At 42.8% G+C, this 13,242-nt stretch overlaps 1 protein-coding gene across 7 annotated transcripts in view; it reads right to left on the minus strand.

The window, feature by feature from the left end:
- Window positions 1-12,892, minus strand: part of ARHGAP26 (Rho GTPase activating protein 26) — a 392,428-nt gene extending 379,536 nt beyond the window's left edge. For all 7 annotated transcript variants that reach the window (XR_008528711.1, XM_054568251.1, XM_054568250.1 and 4 more), the window contains exon 1: window positions 12,404-12,892. Coding sequence is in view for 6 of the 7 variants with exons in the window: in XM_054568251.1 (XP_054424226.1) it covers window positions 12,404-12,557 (154 nt within the window). In the remaining variant the exon portion in view is untranslated. The remainder of the gene's footprint in view (window positions 1-12,403) is intronic.
- Between the last annotated feature and the right edge of the window lie 350 nt (window positions 12,893-13,242).

Here is a 13,242-nt window from a genome sequence, read left to right on the forward strand (position 1 = left end):
GCACGCACGCACACACCCACCCCCCCCCACTCTAACTAACCTCAGGAATCTCCTCTTTCTAAATATAGCAGGCCACTGCCCAGTCTCCAAGCTCACCCTCTGAAGCATTCTGTGCCTTCCAAACCAAGGTGAAATGAGCCAGATATAAACATGCCATGACAGCTTCTGGCACACACTGACAAGCTGTTTTCCTTACTATTTCCTCTGTTTCTCCACTCTGGGTTTCTACAAAAATGTGTAAGCCCCAGTGACTCTAATTTGTAAACACTCCTCTGGCCACTAATGTTGTTTTCTCACCCTAACAAATGTGAGAAATTTCCTTCTTGGTCCCTGAACTTCTTGGTCCCTGAAATTTAAGGTTGAAATATCCCATTAGATACGGGTAAAGCCCCATCCCATCATCCATTTTATCTGTAAGCACCTGCAGCTCAGAAAAGATACCAGACAGATCCAAGGACAAAGCCAATTAACTGTAATCTCTCTCTCTCTCTCTCTCTCTCTCTCTCTCTCTCTCTCACACACACACACACACACACACACACACACACACACACACTTTTTTCTATCCCCTGGTTCTTTCAGAATTCATGTCAGTGCCTAACAGAAGGGTCTGTTCTATTAAGAATGCTTTGGATTTAACCAAAAGGTTTAGCTTCTGGAAACATAATCTAACACAACACAAAAAAGCACCAGTCAAATGTCAATTGGCTATAGGGATGCAAAGGACCTAAACAACAGATGTCAAAGAGCTTGTAAAAATTGGAGGTTGGCAACAATTCCACCTGGAGGAAACTTGGAGGAATCTTCAAGGATTCTGGGAATCTTCTAGCCCATGAAAATACTGGGACTCACAGACAAAGGCGGATGTGCAAGTGATCACTGCAGCACTTCCTCGAATAGTGAAAAACCGTGACAATCCAAACATCCTTCAATGGGAGGCTGGGTAAATAAGCTACATTTCCACACAGTAGAACTCTTTGCAGTCATTAAAAAGAATGCACTCATGTACATGTACTGACAGGAAAGATCTCTGAAAACACAGTATTAATTAGAAAAACAAAACAGAATAATTCATATAGTATAATCCCATGTCTGAAAAAAAACAAATATGCACAGCAAAAGAACAAGGAAAAAAGCATACCAACCTGTTGACAATGGTTAACTTAGGAAAGGGGCTTTACTCTGTACATTTCCATAGTCTTTGATGCTTGTACAAGGATATATTCATAAACTACCTATGTAATTTTTTTGTCTTTGCACTGTAAGATTGGGTCATTCATTCACACATTCCCAATCCTAATCCTCCCCAAATCTTCCTTATTTCAGAAAATAGCACTGTCATTCACATAATTGCTCCAGGCAAAATCATTTGAATTGTTCTTGACTTCTCTCCTTTTTCTTATAGCCAAAGTCTAATCAAACAGCAAATCCTGTGGGCTCTACTTCCAAAAACACCCAGGATCTGACTACCGTCTCTGATGCTGCCACTCTAGCCCAAGGTGCCACTGCTTCTTACTTGGCCTATTAGAACAGACTCCTAACTGGTCCCTCCGCCTCCATCCTTGCCCCACTACACCTATCCTCCACACAGCAGCCCCATGCCCTCTTAAAAACACAAGCAGGACCAAGTCACAGCCTCCCATGGCTGCCCATCACACTTAGAAGGAAACGCAGAGTCCTTTTCAGGACGCCAGACCCCCATAAACCTGGCTCCTGGCGGTCCTCCCTGTTCATTTGCCATCGCTCTGCCTCAGCCACACTGGCCTCCCGGCCGGCCGGCCTTCAGCCACCCCAGGCACCCTCCCTCCTCGGCACTTCTGTGCCTGCGACTGCCATCCTAAGAGCCCTTGCTCTCATCTAGGGCTTAGAGGACATGGTAAGAGCAGAGCTGAGCAGAGCTCCATATTTGTTAATGAAAGCATTCCTTTGATAGCAAAAAATACATAATTTGAAACATAGTGGATTATAATTTTAAAATTAAAACTAGGTTCAGTCTGAAATTTAAATCTACAGAAACCACTTTGATTGTTAGCTTTATACAGGCATCCCTCCCTTGTAAAACTTTTAAAAATGCGATGGCCTTGATAACAAAGTCACCTTCACAGGTTGTTGTCCCCAATAGCTCAGCGGCAGTAACGGTCCCTCCCTGACCCGTTCTCGTGCTGTCAGTTCACGGGGTCTGTGATCATTAGCTTACACTGACCAGAACCAGGACAGCTGGTCAGGGCCCTCTGTGCAGAGGGGCGCTGACTGGCCTAACCAAGGCAGAAACCGAACCTCCGCTTCCTAAGGACCACCTTCCCAAGCCCTAGGATCCTGAAACGGACTGGTTGAATGCATGAGACTGAAGCAAATAGAAGCAAAAAGTCCCCAAATGAGGGCAAATGGAGAATATACTGAATGCTCTTCACTTAACTATCAAAAATTTTATGAAACAAAGGGGAAAAAATCCAAGCCCAATAAAAAGACCTAAATACACATTTCTGCGAAGAAAACGCACCAATGTCCAATATAGCACATGAAAAGATCTTCAACATCATTAGTCATCAGGAAAATGCAAATTAAAACCAGTGAGATACTGCTTCACACCCACTAGGCTGGCTACCAATAAGAGAGACAAGAACAAATGTTGGAGATGACACGCAGAAACTGCAACTCTAGAACATTGCTAGTGGGAATTTTAAATGATGTTTCTGCTGTGGAAAACAGTCAGACATGGTCTTTGTTTTGTTTGTTTAAATGGAACATATATTAACTATACAACCTACCAATTCTCCATCTAGTAAGAAGTGAAAAAAGAAATTAAAACATATGTCCAGACAAAGACATGTATGCACATGTTCATTGTAACATCACTCAGAAGAGCCAAAAGCTAGAAACAACCCAAATTTCCATCAGCTGGTGAATGGATAAATAAAGCAGGGTTTACAAAATGGAATACTCTAGCATTAAAAAGAAACAAACCACTGATACACATTGCAACATGGATGCATCTAAAAATATTAAGTTATGCTATGCCAGCATAGAAAGAAGCCATATGTAAAAGACAACATGTAGTATGATTCAAGTTAGCTTAAATTTTCAGAAAAGACAAATCTATATATTTAGACTGTCTAAATCTTTGAAGAATTCTGTAGGAGGATTCCCTGAAGTTAGACTTAATTCACCATCCCATTCATTCATTCATTCACTCAAACATTATTTACTGAGCACCAACCAAGTGCCAGGGGTTCTCCCAGGCCCGGGGGGGTAGTGGGAGGCAAGACACTCAGAGAAAGGCTCTCCTGGGGCTTTCATGAAGCTAGGGGAGGCAGACAAAAATAAACCAACAAGAAGTCAGGAAAATAACCTGAGCTGTACATGAAGAAAATACGACGAGACGGTCGACATTGAGCAGCAGGGTGAGATAGGGGTTCGGCTGGGCTGTTTTGGAAGGCCTGTCTGAGGACATCTTTGATGGAGGATGAAACAATGAGAAGCAGCCAACTGTGCAAAGGAAGGCCTAGCACTAAGTCTTCCAAGTGGAGGGAAGAACATGTACCAATGCCCCGGCATCAGAGTTTGCCCTTTCCAAGGAATAAAAGCAATGACGGTATTGCCAGAACGTGCCAGGGGGGTGAGCCTGTGAATATGATGTACTCTCAATCACTCCTGTGATTCTGTTGTGCTGCACAGCAAAAGGAAGTCATCAATTGACTTTTACTTCATTAAAAAGGTGATTATCCAGGTGGACCTAATCTAGCCACAAGAGCCCTTTAGGACTGGGGAGTTTTCTCTGGCCCGTGGCAAAAGAGGAAATTAGAAACTGGAGGGAGCATTCAGGACTCAAGGGATTTTTACTGGCTTTGAGATGGAGGAGCTACATGAGAGAAGGCATGTGGCTCTTAAGAGCCCTGACTGGTGTAGCTCAGTTGGATGAACATCGTTCCACAAAGGGAAAGGTCACCGGTTTGATTCCCAGTCAGGGCAAGAGAACGGGAACCTCAGACTAGCAGCAAGAAAATGAATCCTGTAGACAACCACAATGATTTGGACGGAAAATTCTCCCCCACAGCCTCCAGATAAAAGCTGACAGCCTCTTGAGACCCAAGAGCAGGAAATTCAGTCCCTCCAAGCCTGGATTTCTGACTTATAGAACAGGGAGTAATAAATCCATGTTGTTTCATGCCTCAAAAAAGAAAATAAATAAATAAAGTAAATAAAGGTTGTCTGAGGCTTGCAGTGAGAATGGAGAGTGTCTTTTTGGGGTGATACAAATGTTCTAAAACTGGATTGGGACAATATTTGCAGAACTCTGTAAAACCACCAAACTGTACACTAACTGATGAAATAATTCAATAAAGCTTAAAAAAAAAAAACTCCCTGAAAATATGATGATCTGAAACAAATGGCTATTTTGAAAGAAATAACCATAATCTTTTTAATCCTCACCAGAGGATATGTATATTGATTCAAGAGAGAGAGGAAGTGAGAGAGAGAGATAGACATCGATATAAGAGAGAAACATCGATTGGTTGCCTCCAGCATATGCCCCAACAGGGGATCAAACCTGCAACCTAGGTATGTGCCCTGACCAGGAATGGCACCTGCAACCTTTTGGTGTACAGGACAACGCTCCAGCTAACTGAACCACCGGGCCAGGGCTAAACACAATGTTCTTGAAAGACACATCTATGATAAATCAGTACATCAATTCAGCGTGTTAGTGATCATTATGAAGGGGAAAAAAGAGATAGAGAGAAAAAATACATTTTTATAAGTTTAAAGGAGAAAAAATAGTCTTTCTTAATGATAGTTGTTGGTAACTGAAACTCAACAAATAAGATGTTCAACCATAAAAAGCAATGAAATTTTGACACGTGCTACAACATCAATGAACCTTGAAAACATTAGGCAAAGTGAAATAAAGCAGACACAAAAGGACAAACACTGGATTATTCCACTAACATGAGGTATTAAAAGTAGTCAAATTCATGGAGAGGGAAAGTAGTACAGAGGTTTACCAGATACTCTGGGACCGAATAATGGAGAGTTATTACTTAATGGGTACAGACTATCAGTTTGGTATGATACAGTTCTGGAAAGAGGTAGTATTGATGGTTACACAACATTATAAATGTACTTAATTTCATACTTAAAAAAATGGTTTAAATGGTAAATTTTGTGTTATGTATATTTTACCACAGGGTGCGGGGGGAACCACTCAGCATAAGGAAACTCAAATAACCCAATTAAAAAATGAGCAAAAGATCTGAACAGACATCACACCCAAGATGATAGGCAGGTAGCAAGCAAGCATATAAAAAGATGCTCAAGATCCTGTTATTAGGAAATCACAAATTTCAAAAACAATGAGATACTACCCTATACACCTATTAGAATGGCTGAATCTAAAATACAGACAACACCAAATGTGGCTGAGGATGTGCAGCAACAAGGATTCTCATTCACTGCTGGTGAGGCTGTAAAATGGTAGAGCCACTTTGGAGGACAGTTTGGCAGTTTCTTACAAAACCAGACACACTCTTACATATGACCTATCAATTGTGCTCCTCGGTATTCACCCAAATGAGCTGAAAACTCATGTTCACACATAAACCTGCAAAGAAATGTTTATATCAGCTTTATTTGCTTTAATCAGCGTTAAATGCTAAAACTTGGAAGCAACCAAGATATCCTTCAATAGGTGAATGAATAAATTCAAGTGATACATACAGGCAATGGAAAATTGGTCAGTGATAAAAAAAAAAAAATGAGCTATCAAGTTGCAAAATAAATGGGGAAAACTTAAATGCATATTGCTAAATGAAAGAAACCAATCTGAAAAGGCTACTTACTGTATGATTTCTACTATAGAAATGACATTCTAGAAAAGACAAAACTAGGGAAACAATAAAAAGATCAGTGGTTGCCAAGGATGGGGTACAGGAGATAAGTAAGCGAAACATGGGGATTTAAAGGTAGTATAATATACTACCTTTAATAATAATAAAGTTATTATACATTTGTCCCAACCCACAGAATGTACGACACAAAAAGTGAACCCTAATGTAATTTATGGACTTTAGTTAATAACATTATACCATCACTGTAACAAAAGCACCTCATTACTTCAAGATGTTAATAACAGAAAGAAATAGATGTGAGAGGCTAGATGGGAACTCTCTATACTTTCCACTCAATTGTTCTGGAAACCTACAAACTGTTCTAAAAATACAGTCTATTAATTATTTTTAAAAAGGGGGAGAAGGGGAGCTTAACAGTCAGTGGGTTGAGAACTACAGATTAGATGAAATTTATTCAATCCAATAGAGAGCAGAATGAATTAAAGTGAAAGGACTTTTTTTTAAAGCCAATATTATATAAAAACTACAAAATCTTGTTTGCATTTGCTATTGTTTATATTTGTATGAGTAATACTCTACAAATGTCAGTATTGCAAATTATCACCATTTACAAATAGTTAGGAAATCCTTTGTTTTTCCTTTTTATTTGCAAGGTGTTAACGCAAAGCAAAGGAACTGGGAAAAATATTTTGCTATCTAACTCCACACCCATTTGTTCCATTAGGATTTTGTGAGTAATCTCCTAAACAAAGCTGCTCGGCATTGAATATTCTTTGAGAGTTTATGCCATTGAAGAAGGGCTCATCTCACTATTGCAAAAAGCCTGTATTAAATCCTTAAAAAGTACAAAAACATGTCATGCTTTAAAGCACGCAACACTTGATGTCAAAATTTTTACTCTTGTTTTAATAAGCAAAAAGTAGGAACCATTGATCTTACCAAATCAGACCCAGGAGCAGGTTTCTGGCCTCCCTGCTTGATGCTTTTTTACCCTATTAAAATGTAATCACTTCCAGTTGTAATGTAAATAAATCATGGGGATATAATGTACAGTATGGTGACTAACAGTTAATAATACCCTAGTGAACATCTGAAAGTTGCTAAGAGAAAAAATCTTAAGTTTCATCATAAGAAAAAAATAACTGTAGTTAGTGACAGACTTAACTACACTTATCACACTGATCACCTCACAATATATACAAATAGCAAATCATTGTGTAGTACACCTGAAACTGAATAAAAAAAGAAATCAATGCTATAAAAGAGAACTCTATTGTTTTACAAAGCCAAGAGATAATCATAAACCCTCATTTGCCCCTCCAGCCTACAACTATTCTGTAATACTATGATGGAGAAACACAAAACTTCAGAGCACAATACAAAGTATCAGCTATTTATTGCTACTCAGGACTCAATTTCTGAAAAACAACACAGATGGGACAATGTTCTCAGTTACTCTAGTACCAGCTGCATGTTTCTCCTTTCTAAAGTCTAGATCTGTAAAGAATTTGCATGTTCTCTGCCTGTATGTTTACTGAAGCACCGGAGAGTCATGTTCAAGAGAAAGCCCTGTAGTCCATTGCCAGGTTCAAAACTTGGTTGTACAACTTCCTAGCTGTGTGATATTAGACAATTTATGCCAACTATAAAACGCAGAAAAATAAAAGTATCGATCTCACAGGATAGTGAAAGGACTAATAAGACAAAGTGTACACTTTGCATAGAATAAACAAGGGCTGTTGGCATTCTTACTAGATTATTTTCTGTTAAATCCACTATGGGTTAACTTGGGGATGTGATGCAGGCCAAAGATTTCAAAATTATTAACTGCCAAGAATGCAATGAAAAAGGTGTCATCTCCAAAACATCTCATGAAAACTATGGGTTCAACTAGAGAAATATAAATACATTCACTTCATTTTGTTAAAAATAAATAAATAAATAAATAAATAAACAAAAGTGTCACCCAGAAGAACACCTATGCAAGAATAAGCCTTGATGCAGTATCACACACCCTGCCCCAACTTGGCTAAAAGCTCACTGAGAGAAGGGACTAGATTCTTAGCCTTGTTTTGATCATCTCTTTTGCATCCATCAACCAACCATGACCTAGAATGAAGCCATTTCCCTCTCATCGGTTGGAAACGCAAAGGCACACCTGGGTTTTTCCAGGCCTTGGGTCACGGTTCAGTCTTTAGGACCTCACCTCAACTTAAATCCCCCGAAGGAGGGAAAGCAATTTATGGAATTCCAGTTCAGAACTCTGTGCCTAAAGCTGGTCACCGCCATGTAGGAGAAAACTATTTAAATTGCACTTCTGATGTCCAGAACAGGCCAATCTATAAAGACAGAAATTGGATTACAGGTTGACTAGGGACTGGGGAGGAGAAGATGGAAAACAATGGGGAGTGACTGCAAAAGGAAGTAAGGTTTCTTTTCAGGGTGATGAAAATGTTCTAAGATTGACTTTGGTGATGATTGCACAACATTGTGAATGTACTAAAAACCACTGAATTGGAAGCTTTAAATGGTTGAGAACTATATGGTAAGCTGAACTGTATCTCAATATAACTTGATATTTTAAAGGGTGCATTAATGCCTCACTTTAAACTACTGGGAATAAGGATAACTCATTCCGTCTCAGAGAGCAAAGTCAAATTTAAAGGGGCATAGCCTCAGCAACAAGTTCATAAACCAAGTGTCAGGATGAATACACAGTTCCTAAAAATACATAAAAAATAAATTTAAAAAAACAAAAACACAGTTCCTGAAAACCCTCAACATCCCTCAAAATCAACAGCCTGATTCACTTTCATCTCTATGAAACCACATTTGTTTTGCCATTGACTCCATGAGACAGCCAGATATGAAGTCCAAAGCATTCCGCAAGCTTTTTCTTCAAAGCAGAGAGAGGCGGCCAGCCCAGCCACTGAGGCAGGGAGCTAATCTAGCCAGACTGAAAATTAAAGCTGCCAGAATGTTATTAGAAACAGCAAAGATGTTAGGAGACTTACTTATATTTTTTCTTTTTAACTGGTGGTGATTTGTTTTGGCATAACCACAATTTTATACAAACATTACCAGGATTCTTCCCACCAATAGTTAATACATACATAGCTATTTAAGTTACCAAAAACTGGCATGAAGGAAGCAGGGGCCTAATGCCTTATACCCAAATCAAAAAATATCCTGCTCTCATGATGACTTTTTCTCCAAGTCTTGACAAACCTGAATGCTGGAAGATAACAACAACCATTAATTGAGCAGTGCTATATATCAGCTCAAGCTAATGTATTTTCTTTACACACACTGTTTCTTAGATCTCACAACCACCCTAGGAAGTGAGTGTGGCTATTCCCATACTCAGGCTTGGTGACTTGTCCAGAGTCACCTAGTATATGACAGGGTTAAGATATAAATCCAGGAATTCCTAAAACTCTTAATGCTATAGGTCTGAAATTTATCCCAACCCTCTACTGTCTCTACAGGGGGGGAAAAAAGGAGAGAGAGAGAGATGAAAAACAAAATCCTCTTCACTGAGACACTGATTAATCAGTTCAAGGAAAGGGTCCTGGGCAAGTGCCCACAGAAAAGGCCTGGACAAATCAGCACAGAAAAAGTGATTGGAAGTCTCAAAGGCACTAATGCACATCAAATGAGAACTACCTCCAAAATCAGAATATTTAAAAATATAGGTCCTGAATTATTTTATTGCTTATCTTCTATGTGTCCAGACCAGAAATTTGGAGTCCGGGGAAAGACTCCAGGGATTCATTTTTATGGAGTCCATGGTGTTTATCAGATTCTCAAGGGGACTCAAAAGACAACTGACCTAGAGGACAGTTTTGCTTCAGGATTAAGTACACAGGCTTTGGAATCAGACAACTTGGATTTAAATATACATAATTGCTGTGTGACCTTGGACAGGTTCCTGACCTCTCTGATCTTCAGTTCCTTCACTCATAAAGTGGAAGTAGCAGTAACAATGATGTACATGAACTCTAATAATCCCTGGAAGCCAGTGTATTGCCTCATATTAACATGCAAATAAGACCTAAACCAAACTGCAAATACTAATTGTAAAATAAAGCCGCAAAATTTTAGAAGTGGAAGAGATTATAAATCATCTAAACCACTGTTACTTATATAATTGTTTGGTTTTTTTTTTTTACACACTGGCTTTACATGCACAGTATTGTTAAGTATCAACCAAAGAAAAACTACACAAATACTAATATAGTTGTAGTAAACAACAGAGTAAGCACCTAATGATAAGAAAAATACATGAAGAATGGGAAACAGTGATCTATCAACTTCACCGTCTTTATTTTAAGAGGTCACATGACCTGTTTAAGTAGTAGTAGTACAAGAAGAGTATCATTAATTATAAAGCTGTATAGGCTATACAAAGATTGGAACACCTAGTTCTGTATACGTCTTTCCCCCAAGTTACAGAGCTAGTCCATTCCATCAGACAAATTCAGTAACTCTTAAACCCTATTACTGCATTGTTTCCTCCTACCTGAAGAATTCTTACCCACCTACCCCCCTTAAAAAATTATAGCAGGCAAATCAATTGCCAGTGGCACACGTGCATCCTCTTCAGATTCAAAGCTGAGATACAAAATGCAAGTCCAAATTCCAGAAGGCTTTGTCTATAGGGTACACTCTGGGCAAAAGGGATGGGGCCAGATTACGAGCTGGGCAGCAGCAAGAATTCCATTTCCAGTTCACACCATGTGGGTTCAAAACTAAGCCCTGCTGCTAGTGTGGCTCTGGGCTAGAGATTCCTCCAAACCTGTTTTCTTGTTTGTAAAAATAACAGCACATGAGATAATTCATGTGAAGCAGTGACTGGCATGGACTAAGTCCCTGTGGCCCCAAGGACAGAATATTCACTGCTACATCCTCCACGGCCCGGGCAGTGCTCAGCACATAGCAGGCACAGCACTGAAATGTTCACTGAATACAGCAGAGAGGCCCAGCTAAAGCAGGCCTGAGATTTCAGTCACAATTCCTGGGCCTAATCTATAAATGAGCTCCTAACTTACTCCAAACCAGGGGTCAAGTACTCCTTGAACCCAGAATGGCCCTGATCACTGACAAAGGACGAATCTGTGCGCAGGCTTGCGGTCACAGTCTCCAGGCTCTGAGGAGCCTTATCACATCACAGTTCTATGCTTATTTTACCCTAGAAGATTGGCACCTGATGCCCTAGAGTCCCATCGTCTCCCTCTTCATTTTTAAAAAAGAACAGGCTCGTGAAAGACCTCTCAGGCACTTGACTTGCGTTAAGTCTCCCTTAAAGAGGCCTGGGGGAAATTCAGAGCGAGGCCCTTCAACTGCCAAAGGCAACCTTTCTGAGCTGAAAGGTATCGCCTATTAAGAAATCCATCACAGAAACAGGAAAAGTGAAGCCAAAGACAGTTCCAACTCTCTGCCTTCACTTTAGTCCTGATTCTCCAAACTAAAATGTGGACTGGCTATTTTTTTAAAAAGGGAGGACTGAAAAGGTACCAAAAACGGCCTCACAATCCCCGGTGCTCATCCCCAGAGCGCTCGTTTGGCCAGGAGGAGAAACTCCGGCTCTGCAAAAGTCAAGGGAAAATCATACACAGAATGCAAATTTCATTTCTCCCCTACCAAAAGGAAACAAGCAAAAATGGTTTTACAAAAGCTTGCAGAATTTTAAAGGATGAGTTTAAACTTCTCTTTTCTGATCGAGGACCGAGGACATTCCTTCTCAGCTCTTTCAGTTTTCAAGGATAGCGCGAGAGGTAAAAAGGAGAGCAACGGAGCGGGAGAGGGAGAGTCAGGATATGTCCGTTCTATTTTTAAACCCTCGCCCACGGTTTAGAGTAAAGGAACACTCTGATTCTATAGTCCCACCCCTATCACCTTCTGCTAAACACATGAATCAGGACCTGCAAACGAACATGGTCCTGATTCTAGATTTGGGGATTACTGGTTGCCAATACTCTAAAGAATCCGAAGCTAAGCAACCACTCCACCCAGCCCTTCTCCAGTGCCTTTCGGGAAACCCGGCGGCCCCGACCAGGCTGAAGCTGCGTGCAAGGAGCGAAGCAGCCACAAGCCGCCTTTTTTTTTTTTTTTAAGGAGAGGCAGCGCCCCCTTGGCAGGGCACGCACCATTCCCACGGCTGGACACCAAGGGGTGAGCAACTCTTCACCCAAGGGAGCCGGAGCCGGTAGCCGGAGCCGCGAGATGGGGTTTCCCAATCGGCTGCAGCGCCTCAGGCACCGTAGTCCCACTTCCGGGACACCTGCGTGCGGCTCACACCCACCCGTGTTGCCCCAGAGCACCACTCGCTCCCCGTCCACTCCCAACCATTCCAGAACGCAAACGACTGGGCGACGGGTCTCTTTCCTCATCGGGTTGTTGCTGGCTCGCCTTTTTTACGTAGCCTTCCCGCCTCATTACCAGAATCTACGCCCGTCCCTCAGAGCCCCGGGGGAAAGAAAACCAGCCGGGCGCACGGATGCCCAGAGCTGAGCGCCGCCCGACGGCCCCTCCCCGCCGGGCTCGGGGGCACTCACTCTTGAGAGCACTGATGAGGGACTTCCCGTCCTTGATGAGCTCCTTGATGAATTTGTTGGTCTTGTCCAGCTCCGCTTCGTGCGACTTGAGCGTCTCTCGGAAGTGCGGGCTGTCCAGGCAGCAGTCACTGAATTCCAGCGCGGGGAGCCCCATGGTGTCCGAGGTGCCCAGCCGGGGGTCGCGCCTCCCCCGGGGCCCGGGCAGCCCGCAGCCCCGAGCACGCACGCGGTGGGACCCCGACTGGCACCCCCGACGGCCGCGGGCTCCACAGGTGTGGCGCCGGCTAGCCCTCCGCGCGGTGTCCGCCTATGCGCACGACTCCCGAACCTAGCCGGGAACCAGTCGCTACGGCACGCTACGGAGCGGCAGGGGAGCAGGAAGCACAGCGGCGGACCTGCAGCGGCGCCGGGAAGCGAGCAAGCGGACGAGTGAATGCGGCCGCCGCCTCCCCGCCTCCTTGGCTTGTTAGCTCTCCAGCAGCCTCGAGCGCCCTCTCACAGCAGCCTCACCCGCCCCGCCGGCGTCCGGGCCGCTCGAACCTGCTAGCGATGACCTAATCCCCCTCGGACCAATCAGCATACCCGCTTCAGCCCGACCCCCCCGGCCTCCTTCGGACCGCCCGGCCCTTCCGCGGCCTTGATCCAATCAGCGGGGACTGGAGGCGGGGCCTGAAGCAGAGGGCGGGCTCCTCTTACCACCTAGGTCCGCAACACAAGCTCCGCCCCCTCCCGCCCTCGCGTCGTTGCAGACCCCGAGCCTTGGGGGTAATCTCTGCAGTGGATGGGCCCCTGCCACCCCAGGTATTGCCCGCCTGCTGCGGTCCGGGTCCAAGCCAGAG

This window comes from Pteronotus mesoamericanus, unplaced genomic scaffold (genome assembly GCF_021234165.1).
Source record: "Pteronotus mesoamericanus isolate MK-2021 breed Mesoamerican mustached bat unplaced genomic scaffold, CSHL_Meso_final contig_2, whole genome shotgun sequence".
NCBI lineage: Eukaryota > Metazoa > Chordata > Mammalia > Chiroptera > Mormoopidae > Pteronotus > Pteronotus mesoamericanus.